Raw genomic sequence first — 24,334 nt, forward strand, 5'->3', positions numbered from 1 at the left:
AGGTACACATCTTGTGAATCAAGCCAACATGTCCGATTTTTAAAATGTTTTACAGGGAAGACACAATATGTAAATCTATTAGCTAACCACGTTAGCAAAAGACGCCACTATTTTTACTCCATCAGTTTTTTACTCCATCAGTAGCTATCACAAATTCGACCAAATAAAGATATAAATAGCCACTAACCAAGAAACAACTTCATCAGATGACAGTCTGATAACATATTTATTGTATAGCATATGTTTTGTTAGAAAAATGTGCATATTTCAGGTATAAATCATAGTTTACATTGCAGCTACAGTCAGAAATTGCACCGAAAGCAGACAGAAAAATTACAGACACCAACGCCAAATAACTAAATACTCATCATAAAACATTTCTGAAAAATACATAGTGTACAGCAATTGAAAGACAGGCATCTTGTGATTCCAGACAATATTTCCGATTTATCAAGTGTTTTACAGCGAAAACACAATATAGCGTTATATTAGCTTAGCACAATAGCAAACATTACACCAGCATTGATTCAAGGCAAAAATAGCTATAACGTATAAACCACCAAAATATATTAATTCACTAACCTTCTCAGAATTCTTCAGATGACAGTCCTGTAACATCATATTACACAATGCATATAGAGTTTGTTCGAAAATGTGCATATTTAGCGGCACAAATCGTGCTTATACAATGAGAATAGTGTCCATAACGTCAAGCAATCTGTCTGGCGCCATCTTGTAAAGGCACCTATTCTTATCGAAAACTATTCATAAACTTGACTAAGAAAATACAGGTTGGACAGCAATTGAAAGACAAATTAGTTCTTAATGCAATCGCTGAATTATATTTTTAAAATTAACCTTACTGCGCAATACAGGCTGCGATAACGCAAGGCTACACTGCAGGAAATGGCGTCTTATGCATTTGACATTTTTCAACAGAACAATGAATTATCAGCATAAATAGTTCTTACTTTTTGATGAACTCCCATCAGAATCTTGGGAAAGGTGTCCTTTGTCCAAAAGAATCGTTGCTAGGTTGGAGAACGTCGTCTTCAACGTTGCAATTAGCAGTAAACAATAGCCATGTGGGCCAGAGATACCCAACTTCCTACAACGTCACGAAAATAAATACCCGAAATTGCAATATACTGACATAAACTGATATAATTCGGTTTAAAATAACAACATTACGATGTCTTCAACACCTATATCGAATAAAAACAGAGCCGGATATATCTAGGAGCTAAAACGGGAGCTTCTAAAATGACATGCCAAGACCCTCCCTGAGTCAGAGCGAAGAGTGGAAAGATGGGACACTTCGGTTCCAAGCAATTTATAACCTTTGGGAACTACGTAGAAACTCCATTTCAACTCTCCCTATTCGCTGACACCCAGTGGAAGGCGTATGCAGTGCATCTCAACCAATAGAGGACAGGCAAATGAATACACAGGTCTCAGAACAGCCAGCAAAATTCTGCATTCTGACATACACATAGGAAAATTGCTCTAAGTCCAGTTCTGTTTCACCCACAGATATAATTCAAACGGTTTTAGAAACTAGAGAGTGTTTTCTATCCAATAGTAATAATAATATGCATATTGTACGAGCAAGAATTGAGTACGAGGCCTTTTTGAAATGGGCACCTTTTATCTGGCTACTCAATACTGCCCCTTGAGCCCAAACAGGTTAAAAGGAGGGGGATCCCAGCTTTCCATTTCTATTTTATTTATGTATCAACTCCTAAATATGCACGATCTGCACCATTTTAAACAGGGAGTTTTTAGCAGCAGCATGTGAGTGCTCTAGTTACATTGGTATCCAGTTTATAATAGCAATAAGGCACCTCTGGGTTTTGTGGTATATGGTCAATATACCACAGCTAAGGACTGTATCCAGGCAATCTGCGTTGCCACAATGCTTGGCTGTGGTATATTGGCCATATATCACACCCTTATTGCTTAAATATAGTACTGTAGCATTTTTGCATGTCAGTAAGTGGTTGCAAGGGGAAGATTAGGCCCATTAGTAGCAGTTGTATGTTAATACAGTGTGTCCACAGCTAAATAAGGCACTGGATCAGTGTATTTAGTGGGCTGGGGGTATTCTGACAAAGGCCCTTCTCCCCCGATTGCTCAGTTTGGCCGGGCGGCCAGCACTAGGAAGAGTCTTGGTGGTTCCAGACTTCTTCCATTTAAGAATGATGGAGGCCACTGTGTTCTTGGGGACCTTCAATGCTGCAGAAATGTGTTGGTACCCTTCCCCAGATCTGTGCCTCGACACAATCATGGCTTGGTTTTTGCTCTGACCATGCACTGTTAACTGTGGGACCTCATATAGACAGGTGTGTGTGCTGTCGTGAAAAATTACATAATCTGTCAAGCTATCCCGTGTTTTACTGCTTAAAGAATAGCCTCTTGTTATGTGCTAGTGTTTTTTCTCACCTGATACAAACTTGTCTTTGTGTGACTTAGTCATAAGACTGGGCATATAGCTGAGATCCATTTAGGTGTGACCGCGGCATGTGAGACATCCCCTGGGTTTACTATCTGCAGGAAGTCAGCTGTATGGAGCTTTGCAGGAAGAAGCACATTATGGTGTGAACTGTGACAAAATGCAGTTAATTTACGGTTGAGTCCTCGTGCTATCAACCTCGGGCTATCTTAATCTGCAGAGACAAACCAATCGCCTTTTACAGTATGTTCCGCCCGTTTCCACACTTCTGCTAAACTGCCACGTAGACAAAATAGGAGGTACTTTTTCTATAAAAGCTGAGAACCAACTACAGTATGTTCGTTAAGCTTTACACTCTGAACTATTCTTACTAATGGTTGATTGCTTCATTTCTAAAAATGAAGCAAATCTAAAAATACAGTCACGGAAACATGGCTCCCTCTCGAGATATGTTGGCGGAGTCGGTACAGCCACCGGGTTTCTTCATGCGTCACAGCGACAGAAATAAACATCTCTCTGGGAAGAAGAAGGGCGGGGGTGTATGCTTCGTGATTAATGACTCATGGTGTAATCATAACAACAAACAAGAACTCAAGTCCTTTTGTTCACCTGACCAAGAATTCCTTACAATCAAATGCCAACTATATTATCTCCCAAGAGAATTTTCATTGGTTATTGTCACAGCCGTGTATATCCCCCCAAGCAGATACCACAACAGTCCTCAAGGAACTTCACTGGACTCTATGCAAACTGGAAACCATATATCCCAAGGCTGCATTTATTGTAGTTAGGGATTTTAATAAAGCAAATTTGAGAACAATGCTACCTAAATTCTATTGGCACATTGACTGTAGCACTTGCGCGGGCAGTACACTGGACCACTGCTAACTTTGCTCTTACCGTCCTATAAGCAGAATCTCAAACAGAATGCACATGTGACAGGAACCATTCAATGCTGGTCTGACCATTCGGAATCAACGCTTTAAGATTATTTTGATCATGCGGACAGGGAAATGTTCCTAGGCAGCCTCAGAGAATAACATCAATTTATACTCTGATTTGGTGAGTGAGTTTATAAGGATGTGCAATAGAGATGTTGTACCCACTGTGACTATTAAAACCTACCCTAACCAGAAACCGTGGATAGATGGCGGCATTCGCACAAAACTGAAAGCGCGAACCACTGCATTTCACCATGGAAAGATGAATGGGAATATGGCCGAAAATACACAGCGTAGTTCGCAGGGTCTACATACAAGACGTATATGGCAGGGTCTACAGTCAATTATGACACCGACGTCTTGCTTCCAGACAAACTAAACACCTTCTTTGCCCGCTTTGAGGATAATACAGTGCCACCAACGCGGCCCGCTACCAAGGACTGTGGGCCCCCCTCTCCTTCTCCGTGGACGACGTGAGTATGACATTTAAACCTGTTAACCCTCACAAGGCTGCCGGCCCAGACGTCATCCCTAGCCACGTCCTCAGAGCATGCACCGACCAGCTGGCAGGTGTGTTTACTGACATATTCAATAGCTCCCTATCCCAGTCTGCTGTCCCCACATGCATCAAGATGGCCACCATTGTTCCTGTACTAAAGAAGGCAAAGATAACTGAACTGAATGACTATCGCCCCGTAGCACTCACTTCTGTCATTATGAAGTGCTTTGAGAGACTAGTCAAGGATCATATCACGTCCACCTTACCTGCCACCCGAGACCTATTTCAGTTTGCATACCGCCCCAACAGGTTCACAGACGATGCAATCACCATCACAATGCACACTGCCCTATCCCATCTGAACAAGAGGAATACCTATGTAAGAATGCTGTTCATTGACTACAGCTCAGCATTCAACACCATAGTACCCTCCAAGCTCATCATTAAGCTTGAGGCCCTGGGTCTCAACCTCGCCCTGTACAATTGGGTCCTGGACTTTCTGACGGGCCGCCCCCACGTGGTGAAGGTAGGAAACAACATCTCCACTTCGCTGATCCTCAACACTGGGGCCCCACAAGGGTGATGCTGAACCCCCTCCTGTACTCCCTGTTCACCCACGACTGCGTGGCCATGCACGCCTCCAACTCAAACATCAACTTTGCAGACGACACAACAGTAGTGGGCTTGATTACCAACAACGACGAGACAGACTACAGGGAAGAGGTGAGGGCACTCGGAGTGTGGTGTTAGGAAAACAACCTTTCACTCAATGTCAACAAAACAAAGGAGATGATCGTGGACTTCAGGAAACAGCAAAGGGAGCACCCCCCTATCCACATCAAAGGAACAGCAGTGGGGAGGGTGGAAAGTTTTAAGTTCCTCGGTATACACATCACAGACAAACTGAAATGGTCCACCCACACAGACCATGTGGCGAAGAAGGCGCAACAGCGCCTCTTCAACCTCAGGAGGCCGAAGTAATTTGGCCTGTCACCCAAAACCCTGCCAAACTTTTACAGATGCAAAATCGAGAGCATCCTGTCGGGCTGTATCACAGCCTGGTACGGCAACTGTACCTCCCTCAACCGCAAGTCTCTCCAGAGGGTGGTGCGGTCTGCACAACACATCACCGGGGGCAAACTACCTGCCCTCCATGACATCTACAGCACCCAATGTCACAGGAAGGCCAAAAAGATCATCAAGGACAACAACCACCTGAGCCACGACCTGTTCACCCCTCTACCATCCAGAAGGCGAGATCAGTATAGGTGCATCGAAGCTGGGACCGAGAGACTGAAAAACAGCTTCTACCTCAAGTCCATCAGACTGTTAAACAACCATCATTAACACAGAGAGGCTGCTGCCTACATACAGACTCAAATCATTGGCCACTTTAATAAATGGATCACTAGTCACTTTATACAATGCACTTTAAATAATGCCCCTTTAGTAATGTTTACATATCTTACATTACTCATCTCATGTGTATATACTGTATTTTATACCATCTACTGCATCTTGCCTATGCGTTCGGTCATCGCTCATCCATATATTTAGATTTACACATTCTTATTCCATCCCTTTTGTTTTGTGTGCATTAGGTAGTTGTTGTGGAATTGTTAGATTACTTGTTAGATATTACTGCACTGTCGGAACTAGAAGCACAAGCATTTCGCTACACTCGCAATAACATCTGCTAACCATGCGTATGTGACCAATAAAATGTCATTCGATTTTTTTAAATAAATTATTTTACTCTGGGTCACAACATTCAACCCATATAATGCGTAACACATTTAATTAAAAAATATATATAATTGAAATCAAAAACTTTGAAAACAATGTCATAATCAAACCGGAAAAAAATCAAAAAGTGCTAATTGCTCAGCTCTAGCGAGCACAAACTTTCACATTTGCCTCACCGAGTTCTGCTAGGAGCAGTAAAAACTTAACCAGTGGGCACCTTTATGGACTTTGTCTTGAACAAAACAGGCTCCGTGATGGTATAATATGGGAGGGGCCTCCTCCTGTATAAAAGGTGTGCTTACAGGTGTCTTTGGATGACCGTTATGAAGACGCTGTGGATTTTGGTTTCTGCTGCCCTGTTCCTGGGGTCCGCCTCTGCTGCCACTGTAAGTCCATTTTAGTTGATTTGGTTTTGATCATTTGATCTTTACTGTAAATAAATAATTGTATTTTTTAGTAAAACAAATGTCCAAATATCATATTTGTTAATGTAGCTGTTTTAATGTAGCTCTGTTTTTTCTTACTATCTGTGGTTTTGATCACCTCGTTGAGGTGAAGAAGATACTATAGAAATGTAGTTGGACAAAAGGCTACTAAGTATTTAGTTTATACTGAGAAGGTAAACAATAGTAAAACACAAAGTCTTAAAACATCAGAGTTTAAAACATCTCCTGCGTTTGTACTGACGCTGCAGGTTTTTCACATGTTTATCAGCAATGGGTTGACAAGCAGTGTGAATTCAACAGCTGAACATCTTTTTTGCAACAGTTCGCACTCATGAACAACAAAAAACAATGACACTACATCCATAAAACAGCAACACTGAATAGATTGGTGCCTACTATAAAAACAGTTTCACTCTTTACACATGCACATATTACTGAATGTTTAATGAGTTAGTATCTGACCTTTGGGTGTGGATGTGTAGCTTGGAGTGGTGTACACTGAGGGAGGCATGGTGCAGGGGAAGAACATCAATTCTGATGGACTGTTTCACACCATGGACGTCTTCAAAGGAATCCCCTTCGCTGACAAGCCCGGCAAGTTTGAGAAGCCCAAGCGTCACCCTGGATGGGATGGTGGGTACCAAAAAACTAAATGCCTCAGATGTCTATCTATTCAGCAAGGAATATCATGTTATTTGTACAAAACAATGTACTAATACTGAAGCAGATTGTAAAATAAATATTGGACAGGTATGTATCAGACCTTACTCTTACTAACATTCATCTCAGTTGACTCTGCTTCTCCCTGTGTCTCCTTCCAGGTGTTCTCAAGGCCACTAAGTTCAAACCAAGGTGTATGCAGCTGAACTTGCTCCAGTCTGACACCCGTGGCCAAGAGGACTGCCTATACCTGAACATATGGGTCCCTCAGGGCAGCAGCGGTATGTATTATGTACAAATGTAGGATCTTAATTTGATCACCCAGTTGCAGTGAACTCAAACCTGTAATCCATTTGACGTTTTAAAAAGCTTCTGAAGTTTGTAATTTTCACTTCGAAATTTCAGACCTGATTTTCTCTTTTGAAAATTGCATAAACCTCAACGAAAATGTCCATTGACTATAATCTACATAAGAATTCACATTTGCTGTTGCTGCAGAATTATTTTCCTTCTGAAGCAAACTGGCACAAATTAAGATCCTACACCTGTGCCTGTGTCTTTACCTGTCACTAGAGTAGGACATCAGCTAACAAGGCATCAGCCCTGGTCTTTCATCCACATATCAAGACATCATATAGTATGAACTGCTGATGTGTAGTAATACTAATAATGACATGACTATATGGTGTAATTCTACACAATGTATTGAAATATCTCTCCTCTCTTTCTAGTCTCCACTGGTCTGCCAGTAATGGTGTGGCTCTATGGAGGTGGTTTCCAGGTTGGTGGCTCTATGGGCGCTAACTTCCTGGATAACTATCTGTATGACGGGGAGGAGATTGCTAACAGAGGCAACGTAATCGTGGTGACCCTGGGTTACCGTGTGGGCACCCTGGGCTTCCTCAGCTCTGGAGATGCCAGCGGACCTGGTAGGTGTCAACCTAGGCTTTGCCTGGTGGGCTGGCGGGCTGGCTAGGTGGGTGGGTGAATGGCCGTGGCACAATCGGTGTCACATCAGCTGATGTATGACATTGACCTTTTCTTCATGTACTGATTCTCAGGTGACTGAATCCACTATATGAGAATACTGTTTAAGAATAGTGTGTTTGTTTAACTTTTGGTAATCAACTGGCTCGTTCAGAAACTTGAGCCCTTCTGTTGGAGCCAGATGTACATTATGTTAGTAGGTACATGGTCTCTCTTAACCCAGAAGTAAAATCTTGAGTAATTTGGTCAGCGTCGTGATTGCTTTAACTTCGTGTCCATACTGTATGTGTTAGAAATGGAAACTTCCATCAAAAACAAAGTCTCCAACCTCGCAAAAGGTAACTCAAAAAGATACTCTACCCATCTAGCCATGGTGTGGAGAGACTTTTTTTGCAGTTTTAATGCAAATTTCCTGAAATTCTACACATTTAGCCAAAACTTAATTTATGCCATGTTAATGATATCTGAGTGAGAGTGACAAACAAAATCAATGGTGGCCCCCTGAAGGTTAAGTCCCCTGGGCACATGCCCTGCATGCCCAATCGGTATTAGGCAATGATAGCTGTCTAGACTAACTTACAAATCAATACATTCTTAGCTGACATGGCTAATTGAGTGACTGTCAGTAACTGACATAACAAGAGAAAAACTGCTGATGCACAACAACATTTTTAAATCGCACCTTATGTATTCTACTACTCAACTCTCAACAGTAAGTTAAGACCCCAGACTGAGTTCCATAAGCGACCGCTTATGCCTGGAGCCGGCCCTGACACACAGAATCTGCCCACGGGAAATTAGTAGGTAGAGTACTGCTGCTGGCTCACAAAACTGTCTTCCATGTCAGGTAACTATGGTTTGTGGGACCAGCACGCTGCCATTGCTTGGGTAAACAGGAACATCCGTGCCTTCGGAGGAGACCCCAACAACCTCACCATCTTCGGGGAGTCTGCCGGCGCTGTTAGCTCCAGCTTCCAGGTGTGGGACTAAAAAAGGAGAGTAACAGTTTTAATACAGAGGTCTCAGGGCAAAGGTAGTGATGTCAAAATACAAAGAAAGTCTAGTAGAATGATGTTTCTTCAGTCTCAATGTTATATACTCTTAATTAAAATGTCATGATTATTCAGTGTCTTCCTGCCGTAAAGCATACGTTAATTATCAAAGTGTCTAGTTTCTGTTAACTGTTGTGTCTGTGAAGTTAGTTGGTAGGGTGGAGATACATTTAACAATGAGAACAGTGAGATTTCTGCTTCTTTATTCTGGACCATGATGTCCTGTACGCTACATAGTCAGCTGTTTGTCACAAGTTCCTGAGACCTCGGAGAACTCTGTGTCCTGTGTCTAAAAAGGTTGATGGAAAACACTTGTATTTCAGACCTTTTTAACGTTGAACTTTTTAGATAGTTAGATATGTGTAAGCATTAAGCAGGGTTCTCCTGTTATGATTGTAAGCAAAGATAGGTACAGATATGCCATTCGGCTTGGGTCCTCTGTCCACAGTAGGCTAGCAAATGATAATGTAGCAAATGCAATGTACTAATTCGAGTTTAAATGTACTTTACCGCCACACAGACACTCTCTCCCCATAACAAAGGGCTGATCCGCAGGGCAATCTCCCAGAGTGGTGTTGCTCTCTGCCCCTGGGCTATCAACAGGAACCCCCGTGCCTTTGCAGAGAACGTATGTGTACTTCTGTAACAATGAGGTGGAATATGGACTGACAGAGAGGGATATTGGCTGTTAAAGGGATGTCTCATCCCCCTTTCTGTCTCTTTAGGTTGCTGAGAAGGTGGGTTGCTCCAAGGATGATCAGATGATGGCCTGCCTGAAACTTATTGACGCTAAGGTTCTCACTCTGGCCGGTTCCACGTCCCTGAGTGGTTCTCCCTCCAGTGAGTATTCACTTTAATTAATGTACGGGGCTGTGGCACACTGTGAGAAAGACGCTGAGGAGGATGTGATTTGCATGCATTGATGCCTGTAGTGATACCTGTATAGATGAGCATTAGCCTGATGCTCACGTCTCCTCAGCCCACCATTTTACACAGTAATTTGGTGATGGCCATGTCCTGCCGATAGCATCAAGAGGTATGTCTGTCTCTGCCTGTTTTCTCTAGCCCCCATGGTAGACAACCTGGTCCTCTCCCCTGTGATCGATGGAGACTTCCTGCCTGATCACCCAGGTAACCTGTTCCACAACGCCGCTGACATTGACTACCTCGCCGGGGTCAACAGCATGGATGCCCACCTCTTCACTGGCCAGGACATCCCCAATATCAACAATCCAAGCGCAAACGTCCCTGTGTGAGTGGCTATGCTATGGGCTGATTATTTACCTGGGAGGAAGAGGGCTGATTGGTTCCCTGGGAGGAAGAGGGCACTCTGTTTGTCGTTGGCCATGTGCATGGTGTAGATTAAATGGGACTGCAGATTTTACAGAACCAACTGAGTCTAACAAGTGGTAGTAGAATCAAATAATAAAGGACAGGGCTATCAGTTCAGCCAGGTCCCTAACACAGTGAGATTCAGAAGAGGTTGTTATATCTGTTGAGCCTTATCTCTAGGGTATCCAATCAAAAATGCATATTTGGACCAATGGGTAAAATAATGTGTGAATTTTGTAGAAACTCCTCTAAGAAAACCAATGGTCCAAACCTCATGTTTCTAGCATCATCCATTCAAAAGTAATTTACATTTTTACCCTTGTAGGATGGCCAACATTAGGATGACTAAATCAATGGAGGCAAGAGAAAAAAAGTTATAAAAAATAAGGAATATTGCACAGCATCGCATCAGCTAGGCTGGATGCTATGTATGAATGAAGTCTACCTGACAGGGTCACTTTCCGTTTGACTCGTCATTATTCTTCACGAATCCGTAGGACATAAAACAATATAGAGGTACACTACATGATCAAAAGTATGTTGACATCTGCTCGTCGAACATCTCATTCCAAAATAATGGGCATTAATATGGAGTTGGTTGCCCCTTTGCTGCTATAATAGCCTCCAGTCAAGGCCAGTCAAGATTTTTCCAACTCGATCTCGACAAACCATTTCTGTATGGACCTCACTTTGTGCACGGGGGCAATGTCATGCTGAAGCAAAAAAAGGGCCTTCTCAAAAATGTTGCCAAAATGTTGGAAGCACAGAATTATCTAGAATGTCATTGTATAACGTAGCGTTAAGATTTCCCTTCACTGGAACTAAGGGTTTTTGCCCCGAACCATGAAAAACAGACACAGACCATTATTCCTCCTCCACCAAACTTTACAGTTGGCACTATGCATAGAGGCAGGTAGCGTTGGCATCCGTCAAACCCAGATTCTTCCGTCGGACTGCCAGATGGTGAAGCGTGATTCATCACTCAAGAGAACGGATTTCCACTGCTCCAGAGTCCAATGGCAGAGAGCTTTACACCACTCCGACGACGCTTGGCATTGCGCATGGTGATCTTAGGTTTGTGTGTGGCTGCTCGGCCATGGAAATCGATTTGAAGAAGCTCCGGATGAACAATTTCTTGTGCTGACATTGCATCTAGAGCCAGTTTGGAACTCAGTAGTGAGCGTTGCAACTAAGGACAGACAGTTTTCACATGCTGCGGGCTACAGCACTCGGCGGTCCTGTTCTGTGAGCCTGTGTGGCCTACCACTTCGGGGCTGAGCCGTTGTTGATCTTAGACGTTCCACTTCAACAGCACTTACAGTTGAACGGGGCAGCTCTAGCAGGGCAGAAATTTTACGAACTGACTAGTTGGAAAGGTGGCATCCTATCTCCATAGACAAACATTGACAGTAGAATGGCTGTGCCACAATGGAAGTCACTAAGCTCTTCAGTAAGGCCATTCTACTGTCAATGTTTGTGTATGGAGACTGCATGGCAGCGTGCTCGATTTTATACACCTGTCAGCAATGGGTATGGCTGAAATAGCCAAATCCAGTAATATGAAGGGGTCTCCACATACTTTTGTATATATAGTGCATCTCTCTTCCTCTTTCTCACTACAGGTCAGACGTGAAACTGCTCTTGAGTTCTTTGACTAAAAAGGGAGAGGCTGCTACAAACAACGCTTTCGCAGAGTACACAGCTGACTGGGGAGATGAGCCAAGCCAGAAGACAATCAAGAAGACCGTTGTTATGATCGAAACTGACTACATTTTCCTGGTTCCTACCCAGGTTGCTCTCTACCTGCACGCCTCTAATGCCCAGTGAGTCTTCCTCATTGTTACTGTAGCACAGCCCTTCTCACCCAGTTTGTTTCCCATCCTAGCATTACATATCTGATATCTAGTAATTTCTCCTCTCCTTGCCCTACCCCAGGTCTGCACGCACCTACTCCTACCTCTTTTCGGAGCCCAGCCGCATGGCTGGGATAGTCCAACCTTACCCCAGCTGGATGGAGGCTGACCATGCTGATGACCTGCAGTATGTGTTCGGCAAGCCCTTCACCACACCCTTGGCATACTGGCCCAGCCACCGTGACGTCTCCAGATACTTGATTGCCTACTGGACCAACTTCGCCAGGACCGGGTAAAAAAGAGCTGCAATGCAATCATGTATATCTCTCCCCCACTGGATGTGATTACTGTATAAGTGATGTTTTCCTCACAAAAACTAAAATGTATCTAATGTTCTCACCGTTATGTTTTCTTACCATCAACCCCTTTCCCACCACAGAGACCCCAACAACGGAGAGTCGAAGGTGCCTGTGACCTGGCCTGCATACACCACCTCTGGGCAAAAATACCTGGAGATCAATGCACACATGAACAAGAACTACGTCCATGAGAAGATGAGGGTGCGCTTTGTGAACTGGTGGTCTAACATCTTTCCCAGCCTGCCCTCCGTCTGAGGAAACTCTCACTGAGCACAGGCTCCCTGATGCATCATTCACAGATATACAGATTGGTCTTGTCATGTCACAAATGCAAGGCTACCAATATCACCAGATGCATTTCTGATTGTAATTTTTTTTTTCTTCTTAATTGACAAATTAAATTAATGCAATTAAGAAGTTTACCCTGTTTTCTGTTTTTAATACTGTCCAGAGTATTTTGTTTGTATTTATCAAGAAATTACCTTATATGGACATTATGAACTCCTACCAAGTAATATTCACATTTTTATCAAATCCCGATGGTGAAAGAAACAGTATGTTGGTGTAGACCTATTATCATCAGAATTTACATTGGAGTTGTTTTTCTCTGATTAGTTGCAAAAGTTATTTTTGCCACCAAGGGGTATCCACATACTATATGTCCACAAAGTATGTGGACGTATATACAGTAAATTAGATATTTCTGTATTTCATCTTCAATAGATTAGCAAAAATTTTCTAAACCCATGTTTTCGCTTTGTCATTATGGGTTATTGTGTGTAGATAAGTGATAAAAATATGTATTTAATACATTTTCAATTCAGGCTGTATCACAACAAAATGTGGAATAAGTCAAGGGGTATGATTACTTTCTGAAGACAATGTATGCCAAGTAAAATGTAGTTGTTTAATATTAATTATAGAAGTTTAAGCTATGAAGCCTGTAACAATCTTTGATAAGCTAGTGATGCTCATCCTGTCGAGTTTATCTGTGCGTGTCCGTAGGTGCAAATTATGTGTAGGTCTACTGCAGCTGGGGCGACATTTCAGATACATGTCATAGCGGGGCACATATCTTTCTTGTGTTTTTATATAAACCAATGGTTGAAGTGCACGGCTACATTTCAGATACATTTTTTTTAAACAATTGAACAGTAGTAGGACCAATCTACCTTGTGTTATTAGGGCTATAAAGCAATACGAGTTGTTGTCCCCCCCATGGATTTAAAATGCCCCCTCAGGCATGTCATCCTGGAGCCGGGCCTGCACTCACACACACACACACACACACACACACACACACACACACACACACACACACACACACACACACACACACACACACACACACACACACACACACACACACACACACACACACACACACACACACACACCTCTTGACAGCTTGATACATTTTTGTTTGTTTTTGTTTGTATTTCATTAAATAAATACAAAATAAATAAAAAGATTGTTAAGGATAGGCGTTAACGGGACAGCTGTAAATCATGCAGCGCCTTGTGTCACCATCGCAGATTTTAGAGAAACAATAAATGTCGGTACATATAAGTGTCTTATATCGGCTGAAAGCTTAAATTCTTGTTAGTATAACTACACTGTCCAATTTACAGTAGCTATTACTGCGAACAAATGCCATACTATTGTTTGAGGAGAGCTCCAAACAACAAAACACTTTTTTCACTGCAATAGGTTTGATAATTTCACCTCTAAAGGTGAAATGTGTACTTACATTCTGAAATCTTGCTCTGATTTATCATACAAAGGGTCCCAGAGATAACATGAAGTGTCGTTTTGTTAGATAAAATCATTTTTCATATCCTAAAAAGGTCCGTATAGCATGCACGATCGATTTTGTATTTTCACTCGTTCAATTTGCAAAGAAAGGAATCTGTGTAAATCTAACCCTAAACATTGTTTCAACCAGTCAAATGACGTTCGTATGTATTCCTCAGAGATCCTAGAACATAAACCAGACTTCACTATATCATTAGGAGTGTAGTATATCCTATAGGATACAAATTTGGTCAGAAAAATTTGTAAGCAACGCTTTCATGGCACACCGATGACGTGGCCGGTCTTCATTTGATCGACTGTATCTTTGTCAAATAAGCACCAACCGGGGTCAAACAAAGCTAGCTAGATAGCCAGTGAGCTGGGTTTTATGGGAGTATCTGGTAAAACCCTGTATCTGTCGCAAAATGTAGGTGCTAACCTTTTGCGACAGCATGCCTTTTCCTTTTGGACAAAAATTATAAGACTATTCAGAGTTATGAAGTTATGAAAACTGGTTGTTTTGCAAATGTTGAACTTATAATATTGCTACTAATACTGGAAAAGCTAAATCAAAGTCCAAGTATACAGATTTGATGATATTCTTGCAGCAAAATGTAATATGATTGCAAATTTGGCCTTCACATTTTGCCCAAATGTACCTGGGTGAATTCACACTAAATGTCATGTAGTTCGCTCATACTTCAAGTTATCTATCTGACACTTTGCACATACACTGCTGCCATCTTGTGGACACCATCGGAATTACAACCAGACTAATGGCTAGAACTGGGACCTTTCTCTTGCATTTCAAAGATAGTGGTAGGAAAAAAAGGTTTTCTTTGTATTGAGTTTTTTCTTTGTATTTTCTTCTACCAGCTCTATTGTGTTATATTCTCCTACATTCCATTCACATTTCCACACACTTCAAAGTGTTTCCTTTCAAATGGTACCAAGAATATGCATATCCTTGCTTCAGGGCCAGTTAGATTTGGTATGTCATTTTAGGTGAAAATTGAAAATAAGGGAACTATCCCTAAGGAATGTTTAAAACTATAGGCTGCATTTCTGTTGAATTTGTGACACTATGCAATGTGTATAACCAAGCTGCTAGTTCTCCAGTAGCGCAATATTTTCTGTGCTGGAGAGTTTCAGAAAAGCAAACTAAATCAAACTAAGTGCATATTCTATAGTCATAGCTGATGTGAAATGTCCTACATGGCAGTAGGTCTTTTGAATCTGCCGTGAATAAGAGTAAATGCCAATTCTGAGAGCAACACACGCTATAGCAAGAGAGCAGGCAGGGGCGAACAAGTAGGCTGTGTCATTTTAATCGTATTGACATCCCTTTTACAGTAGCCTATCATACAATAACTGTGTAATGCAAATGAATGATAACAGAGTTAAAGTTTGTCTACACACGGTATTGGTCCTACATACAACATTTACAAAAATGTAGGCCTATCTGAAATGCATCATATTGACAACAACTGTCATTTTGCACATAAGAAAGCATTCAATGTTGAAGAGAAGCCCCACGATGACTGGTAGCCCAAGATGCGCTCATTAAAACAGCATACACCTTAACCATCAATTCAGAACCAAGGACAGAAGGCTACTGCCAGTCAGCACGATGAAAGGATAACATAAGAGGCACTTCCAATTTCAGGTCTCCTCAGAGCACAACCAATAGGCTACATTGTCCCTATTGTCATGATGTTGGCCTGTGGGTAAGGTTTATGACCCCCTCATAAATACCTTTCTCCCTTCCCTCTCTCTCTTGAATAGCCTTTGTTAAACATAGAGAGTCTGGGAACATCAAACAAGTGCAGGGAAAGGAACCATATTTCGGTAATAGAACCAGTTGAAAATATGCGTTGGTACTTAATGAATATGATGTCAGTTCGGTTGTCATCTGAGACATTATGACTGATGACAGGATGACCTAAACTGTATCTGGGAAAGTCTACACATTATATTTATCAGATTCACAGGGAATTATTGTGCAATTCAAATGTTTAAATATAAAATTATTGGTGAAAATATTAAATGTAATTTTAGCTTCCAAATGAGAGATTTGGGTTTTCATAAAGTTAGGGCCAATCAGTGGCCCGCCCCTGTGAAGAGACATGGGTTATAAAACTGTGAAACACACCTTTCTCCCTCCACTATATAAGCCCTTGACGAAAATGTAACCTTCTGTTCTGGGTACATTAGGATGACGGTACGATGCCAGAAGGATTCAGATAATAACTACAGAACGAAGCCAACCTCAGCGTGAGCTTTGGTTGCGAATGGTACGAACTTTGAACTCTTATTCACTACAGAAGTGATACCTCCTAGCCGTTGAGTTAGCAGCGGCCGCTGTAAACGTGTGCTAGGAGAGGACCGACAGAGTATCCCGTCTACCACACAACGACGACACTACAACGTTTCCCGTTCACCACCAGAGACACTCTTCAAAGGACAAAGGACTCTTGGGCAACATGGCCTTCCATCTACCACCAACCTATTGAAGCGCAGCTCAGAGTAAATATTTATTGCATTTTCCTTTTCCAAATGGGCGGTAATTTAGAATGCATAAGATTCTGTATTTACGATAGAGTAGCTACCTACGGCCCGATAGAGATATCACTTCTCCCTTTGTTCTTCAATTTTCCTGCTCTTTCACTCAAACCCAGACCCCTTTTCTTTGTATCACCAGCTGTCATATCTGTTCCGTCCGCTAGGGACGTTTTCCTTTATGACATAATTTGTAATCAAGGCATGATTAATTCTGTGTATATGTAATTCTGTGTGATTAGTTAGGTATTTAGTAAATAAATAATTAAACCCAATTTTGTATTGCTGATTCAACTTGTTAGCCATGGTTTGTGAAGATAACCAAGAATTTACAACTTTCAGATGAGACTGAAATAAGGTGACGATTAATATTGACTGCTATTGATGTAAAATATTACTAAGTCTTTAAGAGTTTATTCGGAAGATAACAGCTCTATAAATATTATTTTGTGGTGCCCCGACTTTCTAGTTAATTACATTTACATGATTAGCTCAATCAGGTAATATGAATTACAGAGAAAGGATTTTATAAAATAGCATGTCATATCACTTAATCCGGCATAGCCAAAGACACGACACTATACTCGTCAAATAATGCAAAGCTGTATATCTATCAATAACAATTAGACCCACAAAAGCAAGCAATGACATAAATAATCAGCGATAATTCTAAAAGATTCATTGGAGTAAAAAGCAAAGGCCTAAACTGTGCATTATTCAAAAATAAGCCAAACAACCAGTTGGCTTACATGAGAGAAAACCAATGAATGAATTATTCTGGCAGGCTGTCAGGGACATAAAGGTTGTAGTTGACCATTTAGACGAGTTGCAGCCTCCTCCGTGCTGTGTTGAACATCATGAGAAGTTTGATTATATTCTCCTTCTTGGATAAATTTACTTGTCAGGTCCCTCTCAGATGCCAGCTGGACAAGCTGTAACATGTTGAGTCTGTCTGTGTTCACTGAATACGTTCTTCAGAGTGGAGAAAGAATTTTCACACATTGCTGTTAATCCAAATCCATGTTTCAGTACCAACAGCACAGTCGGCATTGCTGACAAATGGTCCATTTGTTTTTGATGGTTGTGGTTCCGATTTCACTTTGCAAGAATCAATCAACTCTGCTTCCACTGGTTCACTGGTTCAGTTTTGGTTAGATCCAACAGGTCGTCAGGTGCTAGTGGCTGGGGTAATGGAAGTGCAGGTGCTTGTTGTTATGTTACCCTCGTGCTGTTGGTGCTAGGCCCTGGATCTTCTCGATCTTGTTGGTCAGCCGAGTCTGCTTCTCTAAAATGGATAGGTAGAACATTCCATGAAAATAGATGGTGTTAATGCACAATAACTTTAGATGCCAGCCGCCGATAAACCCCACAGAAGAAGGGGCGGGAGCCGTACACCGGTAGACAGTGTCCTTTCCCGCAATTCTGTTAATGACGGCAAGGGCAGATGGGAGCAAAGGATACTGTGTGCTAGCTTAGCCAGCTAGTCCGGTACATAGCAGGCGGGAGGCAGGGGCGACATCGTGTTCTAGCTAGCTAAATAGCATTCTAGCTAGCTAGCACACAGTGTCCCTAACTAGCAACTTAGTTAGTTAGCTAATGTACACTAGCACATGGTACCGTGCGGTGAAACACTGCTTCGCATTCATTTTCAATTGAAGGAAACCGGTGAGAAGCGGAGTGGTCGGTGGGTCATTGGGCAGTGCAAATGTGGTGTGGGAGTCAGTGAAAAAGGTCAGCATTTTCCAACTGTATGCAAATCACCAGTAGCAAGGCGATGACCAATGATAATGAGTGGTTTCCACGATGAATTTAACGCTATGCGACCCAACCCTGGGAACTTTCTTCAGAAAAGATGACTGACAAAAATGCTAGGATGGAAGCAAATGTAAGTAATTCTAATATCATAACAAATCATAAAACAAATGTAGAGTTGAGAGGAATATGTTAGTTAATGTAGAGACAAATATCAGCTGATGTAAGAAGGGCTATATAAATAAATTTGATTTGATTTGAAATGATTATGCATATTTTTTTGTCATAAAGCAAGCTAGCTGACTAGCTAACATTAGCCAGCTAGCTAGTGAGCTTTATGGGCGTTGTGACATGAGTGTGAAATTGTAATTTATGTTGTTTAATGTTTTAGGGACTCCTGAGAAAACCAGTCACCAGTCAGAGGTCACCAAACGCAACATAACTTCAGCGTGTAAATCAAGAAAGATATGTCGGCATCAAGTAATTGTCTCTGGCTCCCTCCCAGTTAAGGGAAGTGATGAGTCTCACAACTCAATCGCTGATTGAAAACAGTTTTCTGCGCCTCCCAAAAGATAGAATTTGTAGATAATTGGCCCTCTTTCTGGGACTCATCCACAAACAGGACCAAGCCTGTTCTGCTGAGGAGTGACGGATTCCATCCTAGCTGGAGGGGTGATCTCATCTTATCCATCAACATCGTCTAGCTCCACTGTCAGCCTACCTGCCAGCTTAGTGGGGTCTGCCACTTGCACAGTCAGTGTAGTCAGCTCAGTTTTCCTCATTGGCGACTGTGTCTATGCCTCGATCTAGGTTAGGCAAAACTGAACATGGCGGTCTTCGCCTTAGCAATCTCATTGGAATAAAGACCTCCTCCATTCCTGTCATTATTGAAAGAGATTGAGATATCTCACATCTCAAAATAGGGCTACTTAATGTTAGATCCCTCACTTCCAAGGAAGTCATAGTTAATTAACTAATCACTGATCATAATCTTGATGTGATTGGCCTGACTGAAACATGACTCAAGCTTGATGAATTTACTGTGTTAAATGAGGCCTCTCCTCCTGGTTACACTAGTGACCATATCCCCTGCGCATCCCGCAAAGGCGGAGGTGTTGCTAACATTTACAACAGCAAATGTAAATTTACCCCCCAAAATTGACTGTGTTTTTGTGTTTTGAGCTTGTAATCATGAAATCTATGCAGCCTACTCAATCACTTTTTATAGGTACTTTACAGGCCTCCTGAACTGTATACAGCATTCCCCACTGAGTTCCCTTATTTCCTATTGGACCTTAGTCATGGCAGATATATATTTTTTTAAATGGTGACTTCAATATTCACATGGAAAAGTCCACAGACCCACTCCAAAAGGCTTTTGGAGCCATCATCGACTCAGTGGGTTTTGTCCAAACATCTCTCCAGACCTACTCAATTCCACAGTCATACCCTGGATCTAGTTTTGTCCCATGGAATAAATATTGTGGATCTAAATGTTTTTCCTCATAATCCTGGACTATCAGACCATCATTTTATTACGTTTGCAATCGCAACAAATAATCTGCTCAGACCCCAACCAAGGATCATCAAAAGCTGTGCTATAAATTCTGCGACAACCCAAAGATTCCTAGATGCCCTTCCTGACTCCCTCCACCTACCCAAGGAAGTCGGAGTACAAAAATCAGTTAACCACCTAACTGAGGATCTAAATGTAACCTTGCATAATATCCTAGATGTAGTCGCACCCCTAAAAACAAAAGAAATTAGCTCCCTGGTATACAGAAAATACCCGAGCCCTGAAGCAAGCTTTCCGAAAATTAGAACGGAATTGGCGTTCCACCAAACTAGAAGTCTTCCGACTAGCTTGGAAAGACAGTTCTGTACAATATCGAAGAGGCCTCACTGCTGCTCGATCATCCTATTTTTCCAACCTAATTGAGGAGAATATGAACAATTCAAAATGTATTTTTGATGCTGTTGCAAAGCTAACTATAAAGCAGCATTCCCCAAGAGAGGATGGTTTTCACTTGAGCAGTGACAAAAAGATCATGATCATTAGAAAGTAAATTACAGATTTGTCTTTGAATCTGCATATTTATCCAAAGCTCAGTTGTCCTGAGTTTGCACAGAACTGCCAGGACCTAGGATCAATGGAGACAATCAAGTTTTGGAATCCTGTATCTCTTGACACATTCATGAAAATAGTCATCATGGCATCTAAACCATCTAAACCAAGCTCCGTACTGGACCCTATTCCAGCTAAACTACAGAAATAACTACTTCCTGTACTTGGCCCCCCTTTGTTGAAGATAATAAATGGCCCCCTATACTCCGAATGTGTACCAAACTCACTAAAAGTGGCAGTAATAAAGCCTCTCTTGAAAAAGCCAAAACTTGACCTGCAAAATGTTTCAAAAACTATCGGCCTATATAAAATCTCCCATTCCTCTAAAATGATTTAGAAAAAGCTGTTTCGCAGCAACACACTATCTTCCTGAAGACAAATCATGTATATGAAACGCTTCAGGCTGGTTTTAGACCCCATCATAGCACTGAGACTGCACTCGTGAAGACCACGGCTCTGGCGTCAGACCAAGGCTCTGCAACTGTCCTCATGCTCCTAGACCTTACTGCTGCTTTTCACACCGTCGATCACCACATTCTGTTGGAGATATTGGAAACCTTAATTGGTCTACATGGACAAGTTCTTGTCTGGTTTAGATCTTATCTGACAGAAAATATATCAGTTCGTCTCTGTGGATGGATTGTCCTTTCACAAATCAATTGTATGTTTCGGTGTTCCTCAAAGTTCCGTTTTAGGACCACTATTGTTTTCACTATATATTCTACCTCTTGAAAATGTCATTCGGAAACACAATGTCAACTTTCACTGCTATGTGGAAAACACACAGCTGTACATTTGATGAAGCCCCAAAATTGCCTACGCTGGAAGCCTTTGTTTCAGATATAAGGAAGTGGATTGTGGCAAATGTTTTACTTTTAAACTCGGACAAAACAGAGATGCTAGTTCTAGGTCCGAAGAAACAAAGAGATCTGCTGTTGGATCTGACTATTAATCTTGATGGTTGTGCAGTCATCTCAAATAAAACTGTGAAGGACCTCTGCGTTACTCTGGACCCTGATCTCTTTTTTGATGAACATATCAAGACTGTTTCAAGGACAGCTTTTTTCCATCTACGTAACATTGCAAAAATCAATAACGTTTTGTCCAAAAATTGTGCAGAAAAACTAATCCATGCTTCTAGATTAGACTACTGCAATGCTCTACTCTCCGAATATCCAGAGAAAGCACTAAATAAACTGCAGTTAGTGTTAAACACGAACGATAGGATCTTGACTAGCACCCCAAAACTTGATAATATTACTCCAGTGCTAGCTTCTTTACACTGGCTTCCTGTTAATGCTAGGGCTGATTTAATGCTAGGGGCGGCAGAGTAGCCTAGTGGTTAGAGCATTGGACTAGTAACAGAAAGGTTGCAAGATCAAATCGCCGAGCCGACAAGGTAAAAATCTGTCATTCTGCCCCTAAAAAAGGCAGTTAACCCACTGTTCCTAGGCCGTCATTGAAAATAATAATTTGTTCTTAACTGACTTGCCTAGTTAAATAAAGGTTAAAAAAAACTGTCACGGTTGTGCTGCTAACCTACAAAGCATTACATGGGCTTGCTCCTAGCTATCTCTCCAATTTGGTCCTGCTGTACATACCTACACGTATGCTACGGTCACAAGATGCAGGCCTCCTTATTCTCTCTAGAATTTCTAAGCAAACATCTGGAGGCAGGGCCTTCTCCTATAGAGCAACATTTTTATGGAATGGTCTGCCTACCCATGTGAGAGACGCTCACTCGGTCTAAACCTTTAAGTCTTTATTGAAGACTCATCTCTTCAGTAGGTCCTATTATTGAGTGTAGTCTGGCCCAGGGGTGAGAACGTGCATGGAAAGGCAACGAACTGCCCTTGCTGTCTCTGCCTGGCCGGCTCCCTTCTCTCCACTGGGATTCTCTGCCTCTAACCCTATTACAGGGGCTGAGTCACTGGCTTACCAGTGCTCTTCCATGCCGTCCCTAGGAGGGGTGCGTCACTTGAGTGGGTTGAGTCACTGACGTGATCTTCCTGTCCACGTTTGCGCCCCCTCAGGCTCGTGCGATGGAGGAGATCTTCATGGGCTATACTCAGCCTTGTCTCAGGGTAGTAAATTGGTGGTCTGTTGATATCCTTCGAATGGTGATGGTACTGTGGCAAAGTGGGTGGGGTTTGGCAAAGTGCACTTTGGCAAAGTGGGTGGGGTTATATCCTGCCTGGTTGGCCCTGTCCGGGGGTATCGTTGGATGGGGCCACAGTGTCCCACGAACACCCCCCCCCCTCCCCGTCTCAGCCTCCAGTATCTATGTTTTTACAGGGCTGTTACTCGCTGTTTATTATTTACGCATAGTCACTTTACCCCTGCCTACATAAACAAATTACCTCGACTAACCTGTACCCCCGCACATTGACTCTATATATAGCCTCGTTATTGTCATTTTTGTTGTTGTTACTTTTTATTAGTTTTTACTTTAGTTTATTTGGTAAATACTTCCTTAACTCTTTCTTGAACTACATTGTTGGATAAGGGCTTGTAAGTACGCATTTCATGATAAGGTCTACACCTGTTGTATTTGGTGCAAATAAAGTGACAAATACATTTTGATTTGATTTGTGATTGGAGGCTTTGGTCAATCTGTTATATCTGGTGTAATTCTCCTGTCTTATCTGGTCCTGTGTGAATTTAAGTATGCTCCCTCTAATTCTCTCTCCCTCCCCTCCCGGAGGATCTGAGCCTAGGACCATGCCTCAGGACTACCTGGCCTGATGACTCTTTGCTGTCCCCAGTCCACCTTGTTATGCTGCTTCTCCATTTTCAACTGTTCTGACTGCGGCTATGGAACCCTGACCTGTTCACCAGATGTGCTACCTTGTCCCGGACCTGCTGTTTTCGACTCTCTCTCTCTCACAACTGCTGTCTCGCCCTCTGAATGCTTGGCTATGAAAAACCAACTGACATTTACTGCCGAGTACTGCCTGTACTAACTTGTTGTACCCTCTACAACCATTGTGATTATTATTTGACCCTGCTGGTCATCTATAAACGTTTGAATATCTTGAAGAACCATCTGGCCTTAATAGGCATGTACTCTTGTAATCTCCACCCGGCACAGCCAGAAGAGGTCTGGCCACCCCCAAGAGCCTGGTTCCTCTCTAGGTTTCTTCCAAGGTCCCTGCCTTTCTTGGAAGTTATTTCCTAGCCACTGTGCTTCTACATCAGCATTGCTTGCTGTTTGGAGTTTGTTGCATCTGCTGATGTAAAAAGGGCTTTATAAATACATTTGATTTGAAGGATAAAAATACCTGTATGCCTATGGATGTGTAGCTAGCTATGTAGCTGTATGAATCCTAAAACATTTGGTATAAATATTAGTTCAGAACCTAGCTATGAACCTCAGCTATCATAGCTTGTTTCATTGACTTCAAAACAGTTTGAATGGCATTCATGAAGCCTATGGCTTGAGTAGAATATAATAACTTTTTGTGCCAAGAATGCAAGTTGTATATCCATGTAGTTATTGCGAAGCATGAGATTCCCACATTGTAGCCTGTACATGGAATATATTCCCTGATCATGTACTCTATCTTGGCAAATAAAGGTGCAGTTGTAACGGCTGTCCTCCTCCTCACCTGAGGAGGTGAAGTTTGAAGGATCGGACCAATGCGCAGCGTGGTAAGTGTCCATAACGTTTATTTTAAAACATTAACTGAACACTATGAAATACAAAACAATAAATGTGAACATGAACGAAACCGAAACAGTACCGTGTGGCAACAAACACTCACACGGAAACAACCA

At 42.0% G+C, this 24,334-nt stretch overlaps 1 protein-coding gene across 1 annotated transcript; it reads left to right on the forward strand.

The window, feature by feature from the left end:
* The first annotated feature begins 5,946 nt into the window (after positions 1 to 5,946).
* LOC129863238 (bile salt-activated lipase-like) lies at positions 5,947 to 12,582 on the forward strand. Its single transcript, XM_055935148.1, has 11 exons — positions 5,947 to 6,024; positions 6,567 to 6,717; positions 6,906 to 7,025; positions 7,476 to 7,673; positions 8,579 to 8,709; positions 9,304 to 9,411; positions 9,509 to 9,623; positions 9,849 to 10,035; positions 11,738 to 11,938; positions 12,051 to 12,260; positions 12,408 to 12,582. Exons 1-11 carry the CDS (start codon positions 5,953 to 5,955, stop codon positions 12,580 to 12,582), a joined length of 1,668 nt encoding a protein of 555 aa, XP_055791123.1. The 5' UTR covers positions 5,947 to 5,952.
* The last annotated feature ends 11,752 nt before the right edge of the window (positions 12,583 to 24,334 follow it).

Source organism: Salvelinus fontinalis, chromosome 10, assembly GCF_029448725.1.
Source record: "Salvelinus fontinalis isolate EN_2023a chromosome 10, ASM2944872v1, whole genome shotgun sequence".
Taxonomy (NCBI): domain Eukaryota; kingdom Metazoa; phylum Chordata; class Actinopteri; order Salmoniformes; family Salmonidae; genus Salvelinus; species Salvelinus fontinalis.

Bases quoted from the DNA above. Each gene is read 5' to 3' on its own strand.
- LOC129863238 (XM_055935148.1), top strand. From the start codon at position 5,953: ATGACCGTTATGAAGACGCTGTGGATTTTGGTTTCTGCTGCCCTGTTC. The intron at 8,710-9,303 runs GTGTGGGACTAA...ACCGCCACACAG, and splicing joins CTGTTAGCTCCAGCTTCCAG to ACACTCTCTCCCCATAACAA. The intron at 10,036-11,737 runs GTGAGTGGCTAT...TTCTCACTACAG, and splicing joins CCAAGCGCAAACGTCCCTGT to GTCAGACGTGAAACTGCTCT.